Source organism: Leptopilina heterotoma, unplaced genomic scaffold, assembly GCF_015476425.1.
Source record: "Leptopilina heterotoma isolate Lh14 unplaced genomic scaffold, ASM1547642v1 Lhet_13, whole genome shotgun sequence".
Classification (NCBI taxonomy): Eukaryota; Metazoa; Arthropoda; class Insecta; order Hymenoptera; family Figitidae; genus Leptopilina; species Leptopilina heterotoma.
In genome coordinates, this window is record NW_025110848.1 from 1,158,043 (window position 1) to 1,175,285 (window position 17,243).

Consider the following 17,243-nt stretch of genomic DNA (forward strand, 5'->3'; position numbering starts at 1 on the left):
ACAAAATTATACTTTTTTTATTATTTTACAATTATTATAATTATATTTTAATTGTTAATTTAATTTCAGTTTAATTTTAATTTTTAATATAACTTTGTTAATTTTTTTAATTTTACTTAAACATTATTAATAATGTAATGAATTAAAAATTAATAATTAAAAAATAATAATTAAAATACTTAATTAATAATGCATTAATATATATTCATATTATTATTTATAATTTATATATTAATTCATAAATTTTTTTCTTTGTAAGCCCGTTTATATGTATAAGTAAATAAATAAATTATAGCAATGAATTATTTTCAACTGATGCTATGAATTTGTTGCGTGAATGAAAAGTTGGAGTTAGAGAAAGAGAAAAAAAAAGTTAGAAACTAAACGTTATGGCGCAATGCTGAATTTCTATATAAATTCTAGGTGTCGTTCACTTACAGGACAAAAGTCCTGACTTAAACCGCAAGGGTAGGAGGTTTGAGGGTAAAATGTAAACGGGTGAGGGTTGTTGCTTGTACTGCATAGTTCTCGCAAAAGGGGAACCAGCCAATTTTGTTTGCTACGTATAAATTACGATCCGCAATTCTATACTTCACCGCAGTGCTGATCGACTGGACACTTTTATTGTCCTTGTTGCAAGATCAGTTTGATTTTCAATTCTTTCCTTTGGTCAATACACGAAAACGTGTGCTCTTAAAATAAAGATAAGTGACTTTAAAAAGAAAAATTATTTATTTATTTTATTTAAACGTTTTTGTGTTTACTAGGAAAACAAATATTGGAGAGCGTATAAATAAACAAATTTTAATCTTTCATAGAAATTATTTATTTATTTGTTTATTAAAAAAAAACACGTGCTTATGAAGAAAAATTATGAAACGCAAATTTTAATATAAGAAATACAATTTTTATTTATTTTTTATTTTTATTTTTATTTATTTTTTTTTATTTATTTTCAGAATTATAAACATTTATTATAATTTGCTATAGAATTTAAAAACAAATTGGTTGTTGTTAAATTTTGAGATTTTTATTTTTGTTTCTAAATTTAATAAACAAATAACAAATTAGAGTAAAAATTCCTGAAGTGGCCCCCCTATTTTCGCAAAGTTGCAAAATTTGAAATAAGTATTTGTATTTGAAAGTACTAGTATCTGGTAATATTTTTACCAAGTATTTTAAAAATATTTAAATTATTTATATTTTTTATTGTTAATTAAAGATTTTTGAACCCTTTTAATAAAATAATTTTAACTATTTGAGTTTTTGCACAAATTGAACAAAAATTTATGGTCATATCAGTGAGTAAATGTACTTTCGAGTTACAAAATAAAAATTTTAAAAAATTAATTTTTTTTTATTTTTCAATAATTTTTTTATAAACAAATGCAATTTTAAGTGCTTTCTACACGCGATTTAAAAAAATTTTTTTTTGCTAAATGTTCTTTAGAATGTAGGTAAACAAGAACTGAAAAGAAATCTTAGTGCAAATGAAAAGCTTTTTTATAATTTGACTTTTTGTCGAGCGCTGCATACTGCGCGCAAGCAACGCCGCGCGAGAGCCAAGCACGTTTAACGGCGCCAGCCTGCACTATTCTATTTTTCTCTGTTACTATTAAGATTTCTTATATAATATAATATAATATAATATAATATAATATAATATAATATAATATAATATAATATAATATAATATAATATAATATAATATAATTATATTATATTATATTATATTATATTATATTATATTATTTGACACTCAAAATATATGTTTTGTATTGTAACTGTAATTGATACACAAAAGTATATGTGTTTGAGTTTTCTCAGAACTGTATGCAAAATTCAAAACAAGCATATCTGAGGAAACCTAGAGATGTTTACAGTCGTCCATCAGTTATAGTTGCAATACAAGTGATAAATTTTGTGTGACGAATAGATCAAAAGTTATTATATTTTTTAAAATTTAACTTTTTCATAAATGTTAAAATGTGTCGGGCCAATTCATGTTGCAATCCCTTACAAAAATTACGTCATAAATGTGTTCGAAAAAATGTTAATCTAGTGACGGACAAGTGGAACACCAAATTCAAGGATTTAATAGGATTTTACGTGTGTAATGCTTGTAAACGAGATCTTTATAGAAGCCAAAACGTAAAAATTTTCCCCGTTGCAGCTGAAAATGAAAATCGAAAAGACAAAGTGAATGATGAAGAGTTGAGTGAAAATGATGAAAAAGAGGACGAATCTGATCCTACTTTTAAGTGTAAGGAAGTGGATAATGAAATAAAAGTTACAAAAATCAATTCTCTTTTGCGAGAATTGGGCGAACCAGAGATTAAAAAATCTCGTATATCGAATTTTTTGTCAGATGATCAGGTAAATATTTCTAATATTATAGAAAACCTTAATGATACCAAAAAGACATTGAATCAAGAGGATGAGTATATTAATGGAATTAAAACTGCGTTATTGAATGATGTTACTCGACTGGGAAAAATACAAATTTTAACCACAATTCCGCCTCATTGGACCATTAGTAAAATGTGTAAAGAGCTGCAAGTTTCTCGTCGAATGGCACGTCAGGCTAAGAAGTTAAGGAACAATATTGGATATGGTGCTAAACCCGAAAAAAAAACGTGGTAAAATAATTCCATATTCAACTGTTGAAAAAGTTCATGCGTTTTATTCGTCTGATGAGAATTGTCGTATCATGCCAGGGATTAAAGATTACGTTTCTCTTCAAAAAGATGGCAAACGAATTCACATTCAGAAAAAACTATTATTATTTAATGTGAACGATTTATACGAGATGTTTAAGAAAGAGTTTCCTGAAGTAAAAATATCTCTTTCGAAATTTCGACAACTACGTCCACGAGAGTACATCTCAGCAGGCCAGAGTGGAACACATAATGTATGTGTCTGCAAAACTCACGAAAACTTCAAATTGAAAATTGCAGGAATTAAACATGAGTTACAAAGAAAAGGAGTTCATTTTGATAAAACGTACAATCATTTTATTCAACAGTCTCTTTGCAACATCTCGACATCGAATTGCTGTTTTCTACAATGCAAAGAATGTCCTGGAATTGAAGCTTGCATTAACGAATTGAAAGAAATATTTCAAAAAAACCTTATTTCGGAAATTAAATACAGCCAATGGAAAACCACAGATAGGTAAGTATTTGAGATATTAATTAATTAATTTTAATTAAATATAATTTTTTTACAATGTGTAAAGTAAAAACAAAATTATTTTTGTCAATAAGTAATTATAAAAGATAAATTTCTAAAATTTACTATTGTATATAAAAATCATATAATGATTATTTCAAGAGTATTTATATACATCAATTTAAATATCGAAAATCATTGATACTTTTTACAAATTAAGTATAGTTAAAAATATAATTTTAGAAAACAATGAATGTGGAATTTTGCATGTATTTATATTCTTTGTATTTTTTTATATGTTTATTTTTAATATTTTTTATTTATTAATTTATTTCATCTGGTTTTACAGATGTGAAATAAACGAAGCTATTAAATCAGTGGACGATTTCTTAACTGAGCTTCGATTTGAATTTCCGGATTTAGTGAAACACGATTTTTTAGCAAAATCACAAGCGTTTTTTTTTAAAAATCTAAAAAAGGATTTAGAAGATTTAGAAATGGTGGTCTGTTTAGATTTTGCAGAAAATTATTCTTTTTTTGTACAAGACGCGATTCAATCACATCACTGGTCCAATAGTCAAGCTACGTTGCACCCCTATGTAATTTATTATCGCGAAAACGGCAGTATTAAAAATCTCAATTTTGTTTTGATTTCTGAAAAAACAACTCATGATACAAAATCAGTACACCTATTCAACTCCAAATTGATGGCTTATTTAAAAGAAAAATTTGCGCATAAAAATATCCAAAAAATTTATTACTTTTCTGATGGAGCTGCTTCACAGTATAAGAATAAATATAACTTCGTTAATTTAGCACTCCATCAGGAAGATTTTGGGATAAGAGCGGAATGGGTATTCTTCGCAACCTCCCATGGAAAAGGAGCTTGCGACGGAATAGGAGGGACTGTAAAAAGACACGCGTATCAAACCAGTTTGCAGCGAATTAATGGGAGTAGAATCACAACTGCCAAAGACCTTTTCCTATGGGCGCGAAATTTCTTTAAAAATATTCATTTCGATTTTTGCTCTGTCGAGGAGCACAAAATCCACGAAGAAAATCTCCAAAATCGATTCCAAAACGTTTTGACGATTAAAAATACACGCCAGTTCCATCACTTTAAACCTATAAATGCAACAACCATCGAATGCAAACAATTTTCAGGAGATAACAAATCGGTAATTAATAGTTTGTTCAAAGCAAAAAAAAATTAAGAATCCATTGTAAACTGTAAGCGAAAAAAGTGAATAAATAAATCAATTGATACATGTTATTACCATACATAGAAGTGTGTAAAATTTTTTTCTCCAAAGTACTAATATGCAGGCTGGCGCCGTTGAACGTGCTTGGCTCTCGCGCGGCGTTGCTTGCGCGCAGTATGCAGCGCTCGACAAAAAGTCAAATTATAAAAAAGCTTTTCATTTGCACTAAGATTTCTTTTCAGTTCTTGTTTACCTACATTCTAAAGAACATTTAGCAAAAAAAAATTTTTTTAAATCGCGTGTAGAAAGCACTTAAAATTGCATTTGTTTATAAAAAAATTATTGAAAAATAAAAAAAAATTAATTTTTTAAAATTTTTATTTTGTAACTCGAAAGTACATTTACTCACTGATATGACCATAAATTTTTGTTCAATTTGTGCAAAAACTCAAATAGTTAAAATTATTTTATTAAAAGGGTTCAAAAATCTTTAATTAACAATAAAAAATATAAATAATTTAAATATTTTTAAAATACTTGGTAAAAATATTACCAGATACTAGTACTTTCAAATACAAATACTTATTTCAAATTTTGCAACTTTGCGAAAATAGGGGGGCCACTTCAGGAATTTTTACTCATTAATTAAATGCAAAATATTGATTATTTTTCTACTCATTTACCTAAGCGAAAAAAATTTGAAAAATATTTGGATTTTGTAAAAAGGATTTTGCAAATTTGTAAAATTAATTTTGTAACATAAATTTCTTATAATAAATTCTAGAAAATATTTAGTAAAAATTAACATATTTTGTTAAAGTATTTTTTGAAAAATTGATTTTGAATAAAGTGCAAAATTTTCTGCAAAATATTCTACGTATACATTTGAAAGCCTGTACAATTATTTTATTTTTAAAAAAACTATTTTTTGCAATATTACATTTTTTCTAAAATGAAATAAAAATTTTTAATTTAATATATATTCACCTTTAAATAAATTTTTCCAATAAATTTTAATAACTTTTTCAAATATTTCATTTCATTTCAATATTCATTCCCAATATTTGACATAAAAGGAAAATAATAATAAAATATTGAAATAAATTTTCGTAAATTTTTCAAAATAATTTTTTAATAAATTTTAATAAATTTAATAAATTTTATAAATTTAATAAATTTGTTGGGAAAAATGAAAATTTAGTGTAAAAAATGTTTCTTTACCTGCAGTGTGAAAAATAATTTTTAATTTATAAGAAAATTTTTTGGATTTCTACTTAATGAAAAAAAGAGGCTTAAAAATTTTTTTTTTAAGTTCTTTATTAACGATTCGAGTTACTTGCGATGATAAAAAGTTGCATAAGGTTAGTTACTGGGTCAGTGTCGGCCATTGACACGAAACGTTTCATTACACTATATATATATAAAAACTTATCACTTCCGAACGTCATATGTTTAAATTAGAAAAATTTACACCCCGTATTATTATCCTCTATGAGTATTATTTATTTATTCTCACAATAAACGAAATTTTATTTTGAAAAAAGTTTATTTTCGTTCTCAATTTTTTTTTGTTATAATTATAATTGTTAAACAATTGTTTGATTAAAAAAACTGTCAAAATTTTAATTTGCAATTGTTTTCTATAAAACTGAACTATAATTTTTATTTATAATTTCATTCTTTTAATAGACTAATATAAATTAATTATTTTGTAATACAAATGGCTTAATTGATAATAAAATTCAGGAAAAATTGATTTATAATTTAATGTTTATGTATTTTATATTTCTTCATTTTCTTTAATTTCAAATTTTGCTTAAAATTTAGGATTTATAATTTACATTAAAAAAAAAGAGTTATTAAAGAAGGAATGATAATTATGTTCCAATATTGATTTACTGTATTTTATAACTTCCCCCACTTGCTGGTTTACTAATCGACTCTAAACTATTCCTGTGATAACTACTATATTGTTTTCTCTTGTCATAAAAATAACTATATGAATTTTTATGGAGGAAAATATTATTTACATTTTTATTTTTTTATTTTATGATTTAAAAATTTTTAGAGATTTTTTTTTGTTAATGATTTTTTACCATCTGAGTGTATTGTACTTTATTTTGCGAATATACTCCAGTAAAAAAACTCTTTGGGAAAAAACCTTAGGAAAAAATGTTTGAAAGAAACCTTAGAAAAAAAACCTTGGAAAAAACAGCTTTAGGAAAAAATATTTGGAAAAAAACTAGAAAAAAAAATTTAGAGAGAAAATATGGGGAGAAAAACTAGGAAAAAAACTTTAGGGAAGTAACCTTAGGGAGAAAACCTTAGGGAAAATGTCTTGAATAATAAGAAATTTTTAGGGAGAAAATATTGGGAGAAAAACTAGGAACAAAAAATTTTTAGAAGAACTAAGAAAACGTTTTTAGGGAAAATACCTTGAGAATTGAACCTTAGGGAGAAAACATTAGGGATAATTGTAAATTGTCGTTTTCTGTTAGAGAATTAATTATAATAACCAGGGGAAAACTCTTAGTGAAAAAACCCTAGAAAAAACTTTTTATGGAGAAAACTTTGGTAAAAAACCCTGCGGGAAACCCTTAGGGAAAAAACCTTAAAAAAACCCTTAGGAAAAAAATTTTTGAAACTAAATTTAAAAGAGAAAACCTTGGGGAAAACCCTTAGTGAAAAACTCTAGAAAAAATCATTAAGGAGAAAAATTTAGAAAGCAAACCTTAGTAGAAAACCCTGCGGAAAAAATTTTTGAAAATAAATTTAAAAGAGAAAATCTTATAAAGAAATTTTGGGAAAAACTCTTAGGGGAAAAACTTGGTGAAAAAAATTTTAACGATAAAACCTTTGGTAAAAGTTTGCGGAAAGAATTTTTAGAAAAAAAAAACCTTGGGAGAAAAAATTTTAGGGAGAAAACCATAGCAAAAACCCTTAGTAAAAAAATGATAATAATAATGATTTTATCACTTAGTGAAAAAACCCTAGAAAAAAATCTTTAGGGAGAAACCTATAGAGAGAAAACTTTAGTAAAAAACCCTGCTCAAAATCCTTAGGGAAAAAACCTTGGAAAATAAATATGAGGGAGAAAAACTTGAATGAATCCCTTAGGAAACAATTTTTTGATAATAAACTTAAAATAGAAAACCTTAGGGACAAATTTTGGAAAAAACCAATAGGTAAAAAACCTTGTAAAATAAATCTTAAGGAAAAAACTTAAGAAAAAAATATAGGAAAAAATCTTTAGGAAAAAAACCATAAGAAATAAACTTCAGAAAGAAAATCTTGGAAATAATATCAGGGGGGTGAACTCTTAGTGAAAAATCCCTAGGAACCAGTCTTGGGAAATAAATCTTAGGAAATTTTGGGAAATAAAATTAGGGAAAAAAAATAGAAAGATAATCTTGAGGAGAATAACTTGAAAAAAACCCTGAGGAAAAAGTCTTGAAAAATGTTTTTTTGGGGAAAAAACCTTATGAAATAAATTTTAGGGAAAAACTTTGGAAAAAAAACCTTATAGTAAAAAAACCCTACAGTGGAAATACCCTACAGTAAAAAAATCCCTATAGAAAAAAACCCTATAGTAAAAAATTAATAGCAATAGTAAAAAAAATTTCAAAGTACCCAAATATGTAACAATTTTCGAAAAAAATAATTTTTTTTTGTCACCTTATCTATTGGCATTGAAGGGCACGCACGGCACAGATTCCAGAACGAACCAATCATGAGGCCGCGTTGTGTGGGGCAGTGGAACAATGAGTTGTACACCAGTCACTTAAGGACCGTCGGATGCTGACGATGATTGGCCGTCAGACTTTTGGCCTTCACCACTCAAGAAGAAGACGTATTTTTTTTTCTTTTTTTCGAAAAAAATTTTCCTCTTCGGCACCTTCAGAGACCACCCTATCCACGCGAGAGCCCCCTTCCTTACGTACTTCTGCGTATCATACTACAGTCACACAATATGAAAATTTAAATTCCATTAGAATTTCATCATCAATTTTTCTTTTTTTCTACACTTTTCAAAAAAAATTTTCCTTAACACAATGATTAAAATTTCACCATTACAAAAATTCTTTTAGTTAAAAAAAAATTGAAGGAAGAAAATTTTTTTATTTCATGGACAAAAAAAGATGGATGACAAAATGCCGCGACTCTAGCGAAGTGAGAGTGAAATAGAGAAAAGAGAAAAGAAGGGGGGGGGGGTGTAAAAATGGAATGAGAGAGAGAGAGAGAGAGAGAGAAATAGAAAAAGGATGGAGAATAGTGAGTAAAAAAGAAAGAAAGAGGGGAGTGAAAGAAAAAAAGGCGGTGTCTAGGGGCCTTTATATGGGGCCTACCACTCCATTTCCTGGTGCATCCGACCTTGAGGACGGTGATCGATCTTCTGTTTAAAAAATTTTCCAAAGAAACACTTCACCGATCACTTCCTTTTTTCTACGAACGAGAATCGATTATGTGTCTCACTTTGACTTGACGTTTTCACTAGGTAATTTTTTTTTGTTTTTGGTTCCCCAAGGACTAATTTTTTTTAAATTCTTTTTTCGTTTCGGGGCGGGGAGGGTGATTTTGGAGAAGAAAATTTATTAATTTTATTGGGCAAGAAATGGAAAATGATACTGATTGGCAACGTGGGAGGCACTGTCCCGTGGTTGATGGTCGACGTCGTCGCGACGCGTCGCCGGTAAGACGGTTTAAGAGAGGGTGGTTTAGAGGGTTCTTTTTTTTTCGTCGAAGCGCATGCGTTGAATGTACGGTCGATAGTCCGCAACATACTCAGCGCTGCCTCAATGTCTACTGGAATCGTTCTTTCTCAATTCAACGCACAGGCATTAAATACAATTCTATCCTTCTCTCTCTTTTTATATTCTCTCTCTATACATATATATTGTATATACCGTAGGTATATCTTTCCCTTTTTCCAATGCAACTTTCTGTTCTTCATTTTTCCTTATTTTCCTCATTGTTCAATTTTTTTTTTTTTATTACTGTTGAAATTCACTGGTTGAATAATAATAATCTGTATGGTGTATAATGTCTTCTTTTTTTTAAATTTACTTTCGAAAAATGTTACTAATGTAAAATTTATCCAATATTACTAAAATATTACTGGTTTATTCTAGAGTCAAAAAAAAATTTGTTTGAAATAACCAAATTTTTGTTGAATCAACGAAATAAATGCAAATAAATTTATTATATTAAATTAATTTATATTAATATCATAAAATAAAATTTATAGCATCAAATCTTACCAGGTAATATTTAATTTAACTGTTAATAAAAAAAGTTTAAATATGAGTCTGACTTAATATTTACCACTACTACTGACAGCAAGTTTTACTGAAATTAAGGAATGACTGACTGTAATACACTTTTACTACTGATTATTTAGGGACAATTATTTCAGAATTAATAGTAAAAACAAGCATTTGGTAATAGTTAAAATAAAAGTAGTAATTTAGAAAGTTATTATAATATTGACAATTTGTATAACTTACTAATAGTAAAAGTAAATAGCAATAATAGTAGAAAAACAGTAATTGAAAAAAAAGTAATAATAAACAAGTTGATCATTTCATGATCATTTAGCTTCCTCAATACAATATATACCTATTGTATAATTTTTTATTTTAGAATAATTATTTAAAAGTGTTAAGATACACATGCTAGTGGTCAGTCCGGTTCAGTCCCTACTAGAACTCTGGTAATTTTCAGATGATTGGATTGAATAAATTTGGATGAAATAAATTTTTATTTTCGTTTTTACCAAATTTTGATTGTCTGATGGCGTACGGGTGAACCTGCTACTACTAAAAAATTGAAATAAAATTTTCTATTCTTCAGGATTGTGTAGGGTTCAGTCCCTACTAGAACTCTAGTAATTTTCAGATGATTGGATTGAATAAATTTGGATGAAATAAATTTTTATTTTCGTTTTTACCAAATTTTGATTGTCTGATGGCGTACGGGTGAACCTGCTACTACTAAAAAATTGAAATAAAATTCTCTATTCTTCAGGATCGTGTAGGGTTCAGTCCCTACTAGAACTCTAGTAATTTTCAGATGATTGGATTGAATAAATTTGGATGAAATAAATTTTTATTTTCGTTTTTACCAAATTTTGATTGTCTGATGGCGTACGGGTGAACCTGCTACTACTAAAAAATTGAAATAAAATTCTCTATTCTTCAGGATCGTGTAGGGTTCAGTCCCTACTAGAACTTTGGTAATTTTCAGATGATTAGATTAAATAAATTTGGATAAAATAAATTTTTATTTTCGTTTTTACCAAATTTTGATTGTCTGATGGCGTTCGGGTGAGGGTGCTACTACTAAAAAATTGAAATAAAATTATCTATTCTTCAGGATCGTGTAGGGTTCAGTCCCTACTAGAACTTTGGTAATTTTCAGATGATAAGATTAAATAAATTTAGATGAAATAAATTTTTATTTTCGTTTTTACCAAATTTTGATTGTCTGATGGCGTTCGGGTGAGGGTGCTACTACTAAAAAATGGAAATAAAATTATCTATTATTCAGGATTGTGTAGGGTTCAGTCCCTACTAGAACTTTGGTAATTTTCAGATGATTAGAATAAATAAATTTGGATGAAATAAATTTTTATTTTCGTTTTTACCAAATTTTAATTGTCTGATGGCGTACGGGTGAACCTGCTACTACTAAAAAATTGAAATATTAATTTCTATTCTTTAGGATTGTGTAGGGTTCAGTCCCTACTAGAACTCTGGTAATTTTCAGATGATTAGAATAAATAAATTTGGATGAAATAAATTTTTATTTTTGTTTTTACCAAATTTTGATTGTCTGATGGCGTTCGGGTGAGGGTGCTACTACTAAAAAATTGAAATAAAATTCTCTATTCTTTAGGATTGTGTAGGGTTCAGTCCCTACTAAAACTCTGGTAATTTTCAGATGATTAGATTGAATAAATTTGGAATAAATAAATTTTTATTTTCGTTTTTACCAAATTTTGATTGTCTGATGGCGTTCGGGTGAGGGTGCTACTACTAAAAAATGGAAATAAAATTCTTTATTCTTCAGGATCGTGTAGGGTTCAGTCCCTACTAGAACTCTGGTAGTTTTCAGATGATTAGAATAAATAAATTTGGATGAAATAAATTTTTATTTTCGTTTTTACCAAATTTTGATTGTCTGATGGCGTTCGGGTGAGGGTGCTACTACTAAAAAATGAAAATAAAATTCTCTATTCTTCAGGATTGTGTAGGGTTCAGTCCCTACTAGAACTCTGGTAATTTTTAGATGATTAGATTAAATAAATTTGGATGAAATAAATTTTTATTTTCGTTTTTACCAAATTTTGATTGTCTGATGGCGTTCGGGTGAGGGTGCTACTACTAAAAAATTGAAATAAAATTCTCTATTCTTCAGGATTGTGTAGGGTTCAGTCCCTACTAGAACTCTAGTAATTTTCAGATGATTAGAATAAATAAATTTGAATGAAATAAATTTTTATTTTCGTTTTTACCAAATTTTGATTGTCTGATGGCGTACGGGTGAACCTGCTACTACTAAAAAATTGAAATAAAATTCTCTATTCTTCAGGATTGTGTAAGGTTCAGTCCCTACTAGAACTCTGGTAATTTTCAGATGATTAGGTTAAATAAATTTGGATGAAATAAATTTTTATTTTCGTTTTTACCAAATTTTGATTGTCTGATGGCGTACGGGTGAGGGTGCTACTACTAAAAAATTGAAATAAAATTCTCTATTCTTCAGGATCGTGTAGGGTTCAGTCCCTACTAGAACTCTGGTAATTTTTAGATGATTAGATTAAATAAATTTGGATGAAATAAATTTTTATTTTCGTTTTTACCAAACTTTGATTGTCTGATGGCGTTCGGGTGAGGGTGCTACCACTAAAAAATGGAAATAAAATTCTCTATTCTTCAGGATTGTGTAGGGTTCAGTTCCTTCTAGAACTCTGAAAATTTTTAGATGATTAGATTAAATAAATTTGGATGAAATAAATTTTTATTTTCGTTTTTACCAAATTTTGATTGTCTGATGGCGTTCGGGTGAGGGTGCTACTACTAAAAAATTGAAATAAAATTCTCTATTCTTCAGAATTGTGTAGGGTTCAGTCCCTACTAGAACTCTGGTAATTTTCAGATGATTAGAATAAATAAATTTAGATGAAATAAATTTTTATTTTCGTTTTTACCAAATTTTGATTGTCTGATGGCGTTCGGGAGAGGGTGCTACTACTAAAAAATTGAAATAAAATTCTCTATTCATCAGAATTGTGTAGGGTTCAGTCGCTACTAGAACTCTGGTAATTTTCAGATGATTAGAATAAATAAATTTGGATGAAATAAATTTTTATTTTTGTTTTTACCAAATTTTGATTGTCTGATGGCGTTCGGGTGAGGGTGCTACTACTAAAAAATTGAAATAAAATTTTCTATTCTTCAGGATTGTGTAGGGTTCAGTCCCTACTAGAACTCTGGTAATTTTCAGATGATTAGGTTAAATAAATTTGGATGAAATAAATTTTTATTTTCGTTTTTACCAAATTTTGATTGTCTGATGGCGTTCGGGTGAGGGTGCTACCACTAAAAAATGGAAATAAAATTATCTATTCTTCAGGATTGTGTAGGGTTCAGTCCCTACTAGAACTCTGGTAATTTTCAGATGATTGGATTAAATAAATTTGGATGAAATAAATTTTTATTTTCGTTTTTACCAAATTTTGATTGTCTGATGGCGTTCGGGTGAGGGTGCTACCACTAAAAAATGGAAATAAAATTCTCTATTCTTCAGGATTGTGTAGGGTTCAGTCCCTACTAGAACTCTGGTAATTTTCAGATGATTAGAATAAATAAATTTGGATGAAATAAATTTTTATTTTCGTTTTTACCAAATTTTGATTGTCTGATGGCGTTCGGGTGAGGGTGCTACTACTAAAAAATGGAAATAAAATTCTCTATTCTTCAGGATTGTGTAGGGTTCAGTTTCTTCTAGAACTCTGAAAATTTTTAGATGATTGGATTGAATAAATTTGGACGAAATAAATTTTTATTTTCGTTTTTACCAAATTTTGATTGTCTGATGGCGTTTGGGTGAGGGTGCTACTACTAAAAAATGGAAATAAAATTCTCTATTCTTCAGGATTGTGTAGGGTTCAGTTCCTACTAGAACTCTGGTAATTTTCAGATGATTAGGTTAAATAAATTTGGATGAAATAAATTTTTATTTTCGTTTTTACCAAATTTTGATTGTCTGATGGCGTTCGGGTGAGGGTGCTACCACTAAAAAATGGAAATAAAATTATCTATTCTTCAGGATTGTGTAGGGTTCAGTCCCTACTAGAACTCTGGTAATTTTCAGATGATTGGATTAAATAAATTTGGATGAAATAAATTTTTATTTTCGTTTTTACCAAATTTTGATTGTCTGATGGCGTTCGGGTGAGGGTGCTACCACTAAAAAATGGAAATAAAATTCTCTATTCTTCAGGATTGTGTAGGGTTCAGTCCTTACTAGAACTCTGAAAATTTTTAGATGATTGGATTAAATAAATTTGGATGAAATAAATTTTTATTTTTGTTTTTACCAAATTTTGATTGTCTGATGGCGTTTGGGTGAGGGTACTACTACTAAAAAATGGAAATAAAATTCTCTATTCTTCAGGATTGTGTAGGGTTCAGACCCTACTAGAACTCTGGTAGTTTTCAGATGATTAGAATAAATAAATTTGGATGAAATAAATTTTTATTTTCGTTTTTACCAAATTTTGATTGTCTGATGGCGTTCGGGTGAGGGTGCTACTACTAAAAAATTAAAATAAAATTTTCTATTTTTCAGGATTGTGTAGGGTTCATTTCCTTCTAGAACTCTGAAAATTTTTAGATGATTAGATTAAATAAATTTGGATGAAATAAATTTTTATTTTCGTTTTTACCAAACTTTGATTGTCTGATGGCGTTCGGGTGAGGGTGCTACTACTAAAAAATTGAAATAAAATTCTCTATTCTTCAGAATTGTGTAGGGTTCAGTTCCTTCTAGAACTCTGAAAATTTTTAGATGATTAGAATAAATAAATTTGGATGAAATAAATTTTTATTTTCGTTTTTACCAAATTTTGATTGTCTGATGGCGTTCGGGTGAGGGTGCTACTACTAAAAAATTGAAATAAAATTTTCTATTTTTCAGGATTGTGTAGGGTTCAGTCCCTACTAAAACTCTGGTAATTTTCAGATGATTAGATTGAATAAATTTGGAATAAATAAATTTTTATTTTCGTTTTTACCAAATTTTGATTGTCTGATGGCGTTCGGGTGAGGGTGCTACTACTAAAAAATGGAAATAAAATTCTTTATTCTTCAGGATCGTGTAGGGTTCAGTCCCTACTAGAACTCTGGTAGTTTTCAGATGATTAGAATAAATAAATTTGGATGAAATAAATTTTTATTTTCGTTTTTACCAAATTTTGATTGTCTGATGGCGTTCGGGTGAGGGTGCTACTACGAAAAAATTGAAATAACATTCTCTATTCTTCAGGATTGTGTAGGGTTCAGTCCCTACTAGAACTCTGGTAATTTTCAGATGATTAGAATAAATAAATTTGAATGAAATAAATTTTTATTTTCGTTTTTACCAAATTTTGATTGTCTGATGGCGTACGGGTGAACCTGCTACTACTAAAAAATTGAAATAAAATTCTCTATTCTTCAGGATTGTGTAAGGTTCAGTCCCTACTAGAACTCTGGTAATTTTCAGATGATTAGGTTAAATAAATTTGGATGAAATAAATTTTTATTTTCGTTTTTACCAAACTTTGATTGTCTGATGGCGTTCGGGTGAGGGTGCTACCACTAAAAAATGGAAATAAAATTCTCTATTCTTCAGGATTGTGTAGGGTTCAGTCCCTACTAGAACTCTAGTAATTTTCAGATGATTAGAATAAATAAATTTGAATGAAATAAATTTTTATTTTCGTTTTTACCAAATTTTGATTGTCTGATGGCGTTCGGGTGAGGGTGCTACTACTAAAAAATGGAAATAAAATTCTCTATTCTTTAGGATTGTGTAGGGTTCAGACCCTACTAGAACTCTGGTAATTTTCAGATGATTGGATTGAATAAATTTGGATGAAATAAATTTTTATTTTCGTTTTTACCAAATTTTGATTGTCTGATGGCGTACGGGTGAACCTGCTACTACTAAAAAATTGAAATAAAATTCTCTATTCTTCAGGATTGTGTAGGGTTCAGTCCCTACTAGAACTCTGGTAATTTTCAGATGATTGGATTAAATAAATTTGGATGAAATAAATTTTTATTTTCGTTTTTACCAAATTTTGATTGTCTGATGGCGTACGGGTGAACCTGCTACTACTAAAAAATTGAAATAAAATTCTTTATTCTTCAGGATTGTGTAGGGTTCAGTCCCTACTAGAACTCTGGTAGTTTTTAGATAATTAGATTAAATAAATTTTGATGAAATAAATTTTTATTTTCGTTTTTACCAAATTTTGATTGTCTGATGGCGTACGGGTAAACCTTCTACTACTAAAAAATTGAAATAAAATTCTCTATTCTTCAGGATTGTGTAGGGTTCAGTCCCTACTAAAACTCTGGTAATTTTCAGATGATTGAAATGAATAAATTTGGATGAAATAATTTTTATTTTCGTTTTTACCAAATTTTGATTGTCTGATGGCGTACGGGTGAACCTGCTACTACTAAAAAATTGAAATAAAATTTTCTATTCTTCAGGATTGTGTAGGGTTCAGTCCCTACTAGAACTCTGGTAATTTTCAGATGATTGGATTAAATAAATTTGGATGAAATAAATTTTTATTTTCGTTTTTACCAAATTTTGATTGTCTGATGGCGTACGGGTGAACCTGCTACTACTAAAAAATTGAAATAAAATTCTCTATTCTTTAGGATTGTGTAGGGTTCAGTCCCTACTAGAACTCTGGTAGTTTTCAGATAATTAGATTAAATAAATTTTGATGAAATAAATTTTTATTTTCGTTTTTACCAAATTTTGATTGTCTGATGGCGTACGGGTGAACCTGCTACTACTAAAAAATTGAAATATTAATTTCTATTCTTTAGGATTGTGTAGGGTTCAGACCCTACTAGAACTCTGGTAATTTTCAGATGATTAGATTAAATAAATTTGGATGAAATAAATTTTTATTTTCGTTTTTACCAAATTTTGATTGTCTGATGGCGTTCGGGTGAGGGTGCTACTACTAAAAAATGGAAATAAAATTCTCTATTCTTCAGGATCGTGTAGGGTTCAGTCCCTACTAGAACTCTGGTAATTTTTAGATTATTAGATTAAATAAATTTGGATGAAATAAATTTTTATTTTCGTTTTTACCAAATTTTGATTGTCTGATGGCGTTCGGGTGAGGGTGCTACTACTAAAAAATGGAAATAAAATTCTCTATTCTTCAGGATTGTATAGGGTTTAGACCCTACTAGAACTCTGGTAGTTTTCAGATGATTAGAATAAATAAATTTGGATGAAATAAATTTTTATTTTCGTTTTTACCAAATTTTGATTGTCTGATGGCGTTCGGGTGAGGGTGCTACTACTAAAAAATTGAAATAAAATTTTCTATTCTTTAGGATTGTGTAGGGTTCAGTCCCTACTAAAACTCTGGTAATTTTTAGATGATTAGATTGAATAAATTTGGAATAAATAAATTTTTATTTTCGTTTTTACCAAATTTTGATTGTCTGATGGCGTTCGGGTGAGGGTGCTACTACTAAAAAATGGAAATAAAATTCTCTATTCTTCAGGATTGTGTAGGGTTCAGTCCCTACTAGAACTCTGGTAATTTTCAGATGATTGGATTGATTA

General features: G+C 28.5%; 1 protein-coding gene across 7 annotated transcripts in view; it reads right to left on the bottom strand.

Annotated features, from left to right (window-relative positions):
• Window positions 1-9,334, bottom strand: part of LOC122512882 (nucleolar protein dao-5) — a 53,409-nt gene extending 44,075 nt beyond the window's left edge. For all 7 annotated transcript variants that reach the window (XM_043629001.1, XM_043628999.1, XM_043629000.1 and 4 more), the window contains exons 1-2: window positions 8,720-9,334; window positions 8,049-8,328 (exon numbers count right to left, since the gene is read on the bottom strand). In XM_043629001.1, the coding sequence (XP_043484936.1) occupies window positions 8,049-8,105 (57 nt within the window). In that variant the 5' untranslated portion in view covers window positions 8,106-8,328; window positions 8,720-9,334. The remainder of the gene's footprint in view (window positions 1-8,048; window positions 8,329-8,719) is intronic.
• Window positions 9,335-17,243: the final 7,909 nt, after the last annotated feature.